Below are 9,985 nucleotides of genomic sequence, written 5' to 3'. Positions count from 1 at the left end.
TGACAACATCTTTTTTTGTATGTGTGTACATAGATGTTCATTAATGTTGGATAAACTCCCAAGAGTAATTTCTAGGTCCCATCATGAGTCAGAATAGATGCCATTAAAACTGTTTTTAAGGCCATTGAATGTCACAGTTTCCCATCTTCTACTAACCTAAAGGGCAGTAGATCAAATGCAGCCAGCATAACATAAAAAATAATGGCCTCGTGACCGATCTGTTTTCCATAGAGATTACAGTCAAGACAACCCTATGGAGTAGTTTTACTCTGTAAATATACAGACTTGTAATGAGTTCGAATCAACTTGACAGTGACAGGTTATGCAAAATGGGATATCTAAAAAATTCCTAATAATACCCCTTCTGTTTTACAAATGCAAATTGATGTCGGTGAATGCTTGGTTTCCATGGACCTGAAAGTTTTACAGCTACAAGGCTTCTAAAGGATTTTTCATTATTCACTACATCAATTTCCTTTTCAATCTCTTTAAATTCCTTTTGATTTTCTTCCATTATATTATTTTAATCAAGTTACTCTTTGAATCCGAGTGCATGTTCTTGTTCTCTTTAAACGGCAACATGACCTGTCCTGTGAACGACGGCAATGACACGAGCCCACACAGTCTCTTGCTTCTGTAACTAAAAGTGCACCCACCCAAGGCCTCACAGAGAAGTCATGGCATTAGGGGCATTTGGTTACAAGTCACCCAGAATACAAAGGGGAAAAGTGGTTGATGCAGACTTCTAACATGCCCAATAAGGAACCTGATGTGATCCTTAGTCAAAGATGGCATTTTCAAACACGGAATAAAAATATCCTTGGTGGTAAGGAACATTCATCAATGTCAAATTTTTCTTAGCGCAACATTAAATAATGTTAGGGCTTATTATGATTGGCATCTCAGTTGGTTGAGGAAGGTATAGAATTTGTGACTTTTAACTCACCATTCTACAGTCTTTCTCCTAAAAAGTTATGAATTTAATGAGTTGAGGTTCATGCTAACATGTTCAGCAGTTCTTCTATAAGACAAGTTATAGACGTTCATGTTCTCTCTGAAGTCAGAAAACAAAATGCCCCAGTTTTGGTGAAGAAATCTAATCTTTATTTCTATGATGTTAGCACAATATACTCACACAATAGCTTTGATCTGTACTTAACAAAATACATTTATAGCACTTTACAAACTTTTTCAGTTTGGAAAACATTGCATAACATTTTATTAAACACAATACTTTATATATATTATATATATTCATCATTTATTTACTTTAAAAAGATAATTAATTCTCTTTATTCAATACTTGATTTTATCAATAAAGCACAGCCTAACAAAGGAAGAAGTGCTCCCATTAGCAAATGCAATAGATAGAACGCTAAGAAGGGCTACCACCTGTCAGTCTGATTTATTTCAAATTAAGGTACCAGTGGAATGTAAACAAATATTTTTTGTAGTCTTTTAATTTTTTTTACAAAAGATGTGTTATCAAATATACATGCAGAGGTCTGAGTTCTAATGACTATCATTATTTTTCCTTAACAATGTGGTACAATTTGTTAAGTCATTAAAAACTGTAGCCTTTGGCACTTTGAGTAGAAAAAGAATATATCAATATTTATGTAAAGAAAAAAAACTTCAATGACTGCAGAAGTACTTTAAAATCCTTTGTAGAAATAGGAAAGATTAGGAAATACATAACATACTGCACCTCAAATGCTGCAGTGTTTGCTTGTTTGTTTGTGAGTTCAAAGTACTAAAAGCAGCCCACCTGTCCCTCCTCATCAACTGGCCAGAGCCAGCAGGAGTGTCCTGATGGTGGTGGTGGTGGTGAGGGTAGGCAAGGCATCATTTACTCCCACTTTCTGAGAAGGAAATTGCTAGAAGGGATGTGGTTGAGTTTGTTTTTATTGCCAGAGTTTTCACTTCTGCTGGTTTTAGCGAAATCCTTCATGTCTTTAGGAGGTGGGTTTCTCTACGACAGCTCTGCCCTTTTCCTAGGGAAGGTGAAAAGATCGCAACTCTAAACCATTCGTTCTGTTCCCACTGAAACCTGAACTAAGATCAGGTCAACCAGCGGTGTTGGTCTGTTTTATCCCTTCAGCAAGTGTCTATTAGAGTTCTTAAGAAATGGTGTAGAAAAGGTTTAATATAAATTTCAAGAACCAAGTGTTTCTTCTTACTGAAAATATCACACACGTGTTTAAATTGGAAAACACTTCAAAATGTTTCTTTTTATGTTCCTCTTACGCATAGTATTGATTTCCGTTGATTTAGGCTCAAGGCTTCATTCAGTATAGGTAGCAAAACCTGTTGTTGTTTGGCAAATTAAGCACTAAACTGTGCCTATTCACATGTTTTCCAGTATCTAGCTCTTCTTGTTGATGTCTAATTAACAATAATATTTTGGGGGCGAGAGTAAAACCCCACCACTGTGGCTCTGATTTGATAGTTGTCGGGGTACCAGAAACAGTTATTGATCTGGAACCAGATGGAAGCTTTGGATTATTTGTTAAGCCAGCAACCCAGGCCAGCTAATTAGTGACATAGAAGGATAGGCTTGACGGCTATTATTGGCCATGTAACCCAAATGTAAAGTGTTGGTTCTGACTATTTTGTTTGTATTTGTTTATAAGCTCACAGCTGTATACTTTGCTCAACTGTTATCATTGCTTTTAAAATAGAAACTATCTATAGAAACTATCTATAACATCAAAAATTTTAAAGTCAATAAATAAAATGCCGTAAAATGCAAAATATGATCACAATAACCGTGAAAGACTTTATGAAACAATATGTATTTAAATTACTCAAATTTACTCACTCAAAAAAACAGATTCTTCATAAGCAGTACCAATATGTAAATAAAAGGTAAGCAGCAGAGAAAGTATGCAGGAATATAGGAGCGAGTCCCTTTCACCGACAACATGTCTAGGCGACTTTTGTTGTTGAAGAAAGCATAATTCTGAAAGAAATGCACAGAACCTTTTCAATGTTTAAGTGTGACAAAGCCTCCAGAGCGAAGGTGCAGGGGGGGGGGGTCCTATTCTAACACAAAGCAGCCAGCATCTTCTCAATAAAGTAGCGTTTCTTTGACAAGGAACGGCACACCACTATTTCACAGCTAAATGGTTTAAGAGTTTACACTGCATCTGTACCATAAATATCAGCACCACGCCATCTTGAGCTTTCGGTGCAGATTCTCCAAAATGAATATATAATACTGCATGGCCTAGGTTGTAAGAAAAACAAAAAAAGCGTGTTCTTGATTCCCAGGTAATCAGGAAGACACTCTCCCCAGAGTTGGCACGCTCAGGAAGTAAAATGGTATGCGTCGAAGGAAACCATTCTTTTGATCCTGCCCTTGGCAAGACCTTCATGTTGAAGACTGGTCACCTTCGTTAGCTTCTCGCGGTGCGCTTCCCCGCCCCTGGGGGTGTGCCTTCTACGGACCAGTCCCGGGTCCTGGTGTGTCATCGAGTCTGGAGAGAAGGCTTCTCACAGGCTGCGTCCCAGCACAGGTCGATCTAGTGGTCGTCTGTTGGGAGGGGTCCCAATCACTGGGCCTCACTCAATCCTTGTAAGCGCGCGTGGGCGAGGTCCCTTTGTAGAAGATGTTCCTGGTGTTCTCGGGGCTGTTGCTTCGCTCGGGGATGAGGATGATGTTGCCCTTTCTTCTCAGGGTGGAGTCGCGGGAGGAAGAAATGGACAAGGTCTCGGAGCCCATCTCACTGCCCTCGACGGGGGTGACGCGGATGGTGGTGATGGCGTGGTGGTGGTGCTCGCTGCTGTCGATGTTGCTCCTCTTGCGATCGGCAGAGCCCAGGCTGTCTTTCAGGGACTCGCAGCTTTCCGAGTCCCTGTTGAGATCGTTGAGCTCGTACGTCTGGCGAAGGCTGCCTTTCTCGGGGGCTTTCCATTTCCAGGAGCCACTGCCTTCGCCTTCCGTGGAGGGGATCTGGATGACCGGCCGGTTGCTCTCGGGGTGCGCCTCCACCCTCACAATGCCGCCGGGCTCGTGGTCCGTCAGGGTCTTGTAGCGAATGGAGCCGGTGCAGGAGACCGAGCTGCCGTCCGTGTTTTTGGGACTGCTCTGCAGGACGCCCTGCTGCTTGGACATGGCGATCACCTGCATGATTCGGGGCTGGCTGTTGCTCCTATTACAGGCCACCGTCTTCTCGGCAGCTTTCAACCATTTAGCCCGAGCAGAGCTACTTTTGGGGGAGCTACTCATGTTTTCCTGGGTCTCCTCAGGGATGTGCACCAGCTGCGAGGAGCCGGGGCGGGACTGGATGGACACCCGGGGCCCGCCGGACATGCTGTTGTTGCAGCCGGGCACGGTGCCAGGCTGGAGCTTCAGGTACTGGTTGCCAGGGCCGTGGTGATCGCCGTTCACCCCGACCCTCGACGGCTCCGAGCTTGAGCGCATCTCTATGGACCGGGGCGGTGACTGGCCAGGCTCGGGCTCTATTACTTGCAGGGACAGCTTCCGGCTTTCGTTTTTGTTTTTCCACTGGGTGAGAAGCTGCTTTGACCGAGCGGAATCCATGGAGGCGTGGATGGCCGCATTTCTTCTGACGGGGTCTTCCACCGACGGCGTGTTGGCCCTCGGCAGGGTGTTGCTGAAGGTGACCATGTTCTCCTTCCCCATAGGGCTGCGTGGGGTGATGACTTCTACGTCAGCGTTTCCCCTTTTGAGGTTGGTCAGGGAGCTGGCGTCTCGGTGGTTGCGGTTGAGGATGCCTTCAGTGTGAGCAATTCCATCGCTACTGTTCCCGCTTTTAGCAGACAACATTCGGCTGGGGTCTTGGCTAGGATCCGTCAGAGACCTGAGAGCTTCTCTGTGCTGAAACATAGTCTCATCACTGGGCAGAAAGTTTCCCACGGCATACAGACCCTAGTGTTCAGAGAAGAGAGTCAGTCTCAGAAAATATGTTTACCCAGCATCCCCCAGAACACTCACTAATGTAAATCAATCGGGTATTGACAACTATTTACTAATACGGAAATCAGAAAACCAAACATTTGATTTTTAACTCTGCGCATGGTTTGTAAATTATCACATACATCAGCGAACTTGTTGCTAGGTATTGTGGAATTCATTATATTTATTATTAGCTGGACTTTCCTTTCTCCACTCATTGAATATATCTCTCTATTGATATATACTGACTGATATATGAGTATATCAATATCAGTAACTATATCTCTACATATCAAATCCTTCCCTGTGTATATTTTGAGCAGAAAAATCAGACAGAAATAAGGACATTCTTCTGCTTTTCAAAACATTTCACTTTGCCTCTAAGAAATTTTGTTGAGTGACAGCTAAAGGGTGTAAATGATTGATTTTACCTTTCATTTTCAAACTGACTGTAGGATGGAAAGCAGAAGAGGTGTGGAAAATGTAGGTCAATGGATGAAAAGTATGATATGATATCAGAGTTTGAAATGAGGTCAGAAGCAGAAATCGCTATAGCTCACACTGAGCACGCCATTATGTACCTGCACTGTATATGTCGAATACTCGCGGACGGGAGAACAGCCAGTCATAGATTAACTCAAAATTATCCCTGCCATCAAGTTTCAGACTCACAGTGACCCTGGAGGGCAGACTTGAACTCTCCTGGCGGGTTTCTGAGCATATAGATCTTGAAGGGAGCAGAAAGTCTCTCTTGGGGAAGCTGGTGGGTTTGAACCACCGACAACTTGCCGCTAGATTGGTGCACCTTAATTCTTTCCTGACTTAAACTTTGAAAGTAGTATTTTATTGGAAAGTAGTATTGGAAAATATTTAATTGGAAAGTAGGATTTGATCGATTTAGGACTATTTTATTTAATGTTGCCTTCATATTCAAACTATTTTGTTTGCTTGGGGAATAAAAATTTGGAAAAGACTAAAATTCAGATTCAAATGCTTTACCTTTGTTTTACACATCAAATATTTAATCTCCCCCTGGATTTTCAGGTTGTGAGATACTTAGTTTGGAGGTATGATCAATCAGAAGATGCTTATTTGTGCTAAGTACAATAGAATATAATCACAGGGATGTTTTCTAAGTCAAAACAAAGACATTTCTTGGATCTACCATTTTAAAGTGTACTTAACAATAAAAAGCAACTTGGTTTAGAAGGGACAAATTATGACTTCAGGGCACTGAATGCACACAGGAATGAAACAAACACCAGCTCCTCTCTCTCCAACTACACTTGCTGTTAAATAACAGGTCTACGCTTTCACTACCAGAGTTAAATTAGTAAGTTGGGGAAAATCAATCACTAGACTATAAATTCTGTCTGCATTGATCATAACTGTGAGGAACAACTGGAAGTACCAATCTTGAGTTCTATGAAGCTCATGCTATTCCTAGGATCTATGAAAAATCACACACACACCTTGTGCAGGTGAGAACTGTGCACGTGAACTATACAGCAGCAGCTCTCAGACTTTATTCCTCGGTGACAAACATCGCCAATTAGCACTCCATGGGGAACCCGAGGTTATGCACACATCCTGACACATTTGCTCATTTCTCCTCCACAGATGAAAACACGTAAGGAGAAATTGGTTGAATGTGATAACTCAGACTATGCTATTTTGTAAAAATGAAAAAAAAACCCAAATCATTGAATACTTTTTACAATTTTATTAAAACAATTATTGTTCTGGTGATACCTTTCATGAGTGTACAAAAACCACGTGGCCGAGAAGTGCTGCTACAGATAATCCATTCTTACTGCTGTCAACTCCTTCTTCATTTCCTTCAGTACTGCCTTTCCCTGACTGCTGCTTACGTATGCACGATCTCTGGCTCTTTTGTATTCTTACAATATTGACCCGTCTTTCAAATGGCGATAATACTTCTACTGCTGATGCTGATTCCTAAGTCTATTTCTCCAACATGGGTTGCTCTTTTGAGCTTCAGACTCAATTCTTCAACAAAAATATATAAATACTACATGAAATTGCCTCTACCCCACCTGCTGTACCTGAGCTCACCTAGCCCCACAGATCCCTAGCCCCACCGATCTGTTTGCTGTGTCTCAGACCTCTGGTTTGCTAACGAAGTCACCATCTGCCCAGGCTTCTAAGCTAGACATGTGGCGTTCATTCTTTATCCGTCCTGTTCCCTCACCTCCCTATCTACTTGTTCCTTCACATGTCCGCATCTCCACATATGCAGTTTCTTCTGCTTGGATGACCTTCCTCCTTTCCTTACCCGAAATTCTCATTAAACGCAGGGCAAAACAAACAAACAAAAATCCACCCCCAACACATCAGTTCTATGAAAAGTCCTCTAGCTTCTTTAAGGAATTTGCTACTTTCAAGGTACTTGGCTCATGCATACCATTTTGCATATTTTAACCATTTATGTTTGTTAGTTTTTAGATATTTAGTCTTTTCAGGGAGACAGCTTCTTGCTTATGTAGTGCCTGGCACATATTAGATAGTAAACTAAAAAACTGACTCATAATGACCCTATTGGACAGGGTAGAATTACTTCTTTGAGTTTCTGAGACCTTAACTGTTCGAAAGCCACATCTTTCTCCTGTAGAATGCCTGCGGGTTTAAACTGCTGACCTTCCAAATCAAAGCTCAACACACAACCACTATGCCAGGGAGTGACTAGATGCATGCATGAATGAAACAGACAAGTTTATTTCCTTGTACTGAGGCTATTTCTCTTGGAAGGAGGATAAAATACTATTAACTCAATTAAATATAAAAGTAAATTAGATGATAAATTAAATATGTGAGATCATAGTTATATCCAGGTGCTATGTTTGTGTTGTTGGGCAAGCAATATATCTGTTCTATACATTAATTTACTCACCAATAAATTAATAGTAACTGTTCATACTCCATTTTTGTTGTTGTTGTAAGGATGAAATGAGAAAATCACTTCTAAAAATCAGCTTCTGGCCCATAGTAAGAGTTCAATAAATTATGTTATCGAAAATGGGTTTTGTGTTTTGGCTAAGTATGAAATACCATCAGAGATTTTTCTTATTAAACCAGTAAATTACTATGTTGCGAAATATTCCATGGATATATTTTATTTAAAATTGTAGTGTATCGAATAATAATGAAACATTATTTACCAAGTACAGAGCGATTCCTCCTCCTATTAAAAAGCCGCAGTAAACATCAACCGGGTGGTTCTTATACTGAGTTATTCGTGTTAGACCACAGATGATCCCACAGATGATAAATGTAAAAACCAGGAGAGGTTTTAGAAGCTTAGAGGAATCCGTTAATGTTGAGTTGAAGTACATCTTAAAAATGGAAAGAAATAGGTTAAGCCTACTACAAAGACATTTTATATGAAGTTATAATCAAGTGAAAGCTACACTTAAAAGCCTAGCTGGTATAATCAACATCAACATTGCTGTTTTGTTCTCCTTTCTCTGCACCTGTAGAGAAATATGTCAGAATTCATCAAATAAATAAAAGTTTAGTCAAATATCCACTTCATCTCCTACTTACTTGTTACATAATTTTTGGTTGGTTGTTCTCACAAAAGACTATGCACTATTGTGTTAATCAGCTACAATGACTTCTTATGCAACATTTATCAAATTTACACTGACTTAGAACCAATGTTACATGAATATTGACTGTAAAGTGTGTGTGTTTGTAAGAACTTGAATCGGTTTTAATTTTGTTTTGGGAAAGGTAACCTCTCACAGTTCACACACTCTCCTATGGAGTCTAATATATGTCAATCACATAGACATGGTTGTTGTGTCCATTCTAACACACAGCAACCCTATGTCCATCATAGCTGACCACTTCCTGGTCCAGTACCATCCTCACAGTCATGCCTATGTCGGAGCCACTGTGTCAATCCATCTTGTAAAGGGACTTTCTCTTTTGTGCTGATAAATATTATTATACTGTAGGAAAGTTCTTGTATCAGACTGTGACATTTACAGTTCTGTTAGTACACGATCATATAATGTAGGCCCCTGGAGACAACACTTATTCCTCTGATTTCCTGAAGGACGCAGCTTCAGTGAGAAAGATCCAGTTACTTACCGAAACGTACACAGCTGCAAATGCCGCGAGGGTCGCGTGTTGAGAAGGAAATGACTTTCTGCCAAAGAAACACAGTTAAATTATGCCTTTTAATTCAGATGTGCCACTAGTGAGCATCTCTAATATCGGGTGGTTAAAATGCTCAACTTTAAGCCACAAGGCAGTGAGGAATAACTTTAATTTCCATTTAGGGTGTTCTTTTGTTTTTTGTTTTGGTGGAAGAGGAGCTGTGGCCCAAGTGTGCTAGTGGCCCTCGGGATTCAAGGGTTTCATGTTGCGCTAACATAAATGCACATGCCGCATTCCTAGGTGAAGGACCACATGTTTAGCCCGTTGAAATGCTGACTGAAAGGGAAAACTGATTGGAAGACATTGTAAATTGTTCCTACATATTACAGACATTTTCGCTTTAGAGTAAAAGTTGAAGATTTTGGTGTTTGGGGGCTTTTGTATTTGATCTGATTGAAAAAAAATCATGCATAGGCAGAGTCTTGACAATTCCAGTGCTTATGCAAGGCCAGTAGTTATGAAATATTCCAGGTTTTTTAAGAAATATAAAATCCCAGGCGTTATTGCTACCAAAATTTACATAATTAACGATCATACTCAGAGATGTAAATATCACAGATATCTAGCCATTCAGTTAAACTAGGGCAAAACATGGAATGTCCTCAAGCCACATTAAATGCCATAATGACTGTAAACCGTTAGTGATAATAAATATGCTAAATGAAACCGATTGGGGTAAACCTGAAACCAAAGCAAGAGTAGGGTAAATCACAAAATGTCAGTGGGGGACTGGAGATAAAAATGTGAGACTGCAATTCAGAGACAGGAGGATTTGGAAGGCTCGCCAATGGGTTTCTGTGAATGATCACTAAAGAGATCATGAAATTGAGGAGAAAAAGAAGGCCCAAATCATTATGACCAACATAGCTGGGTTTAAGA

At 40.6% G+C, this 9,985-nt stretch overlaps 1 protein-coding gene across 2 annotated transcripts in view; it reads right to left on the bottom strand.

Annotated features, from left to right (window-relative positions):
* Positions 1-3,568: 3,568 nt before the first annotated feature.
* The window catches only part of PLPPR4 (phospholipid phosphatase related 4), a 49,167-nt gene continuing 42,750 nt past the window's right edge, over positions 3,569-9,985 (bottom strand). The window contains exons 5-7 of one of the 2 annotated variants that reach the window (XM_075540267.1): positions 9,038-9,095; positions 8,101-8,274; positions 3,569-4,894 (exon numbers count right to left, since the gene is read on the bottom strand). In XM_075540267.1, coding sequence (XP_075396382.1) covers positions 3,569-4,894; positions 8,101-8,274; positions 9,038-9,095 — 1,558 coding nt within the window. The remainder of the gene's footprint in view (positions 4,895-8,100; positions 8,275-9,037; positions 9,096-9,985) is intronic. The other variant, XM_075540268.1, reaches the window with a different exon arrangement.

This window comes from Tenrec ecaudatus, chromosome 1 (genome assembly GCF_050624435.1).
Source record: "Tenrec ecaudatus isolate mTenEca1 chromosome 1, mTenEca1.hap1, whole genome shotgun sequence".
In the NCBI taxonomy this organism is placed as follows: Eukaryota; Metazoa; Chordata; class Mammalia; order Afrosoricida; family Tenrecidae; genus Tenrec; species Tenrec ecaudatus.
Note: the sequence above shows the minus strand (reverse complement) of the source record. Positions and strands in the feature narration are given on the sequence as shown.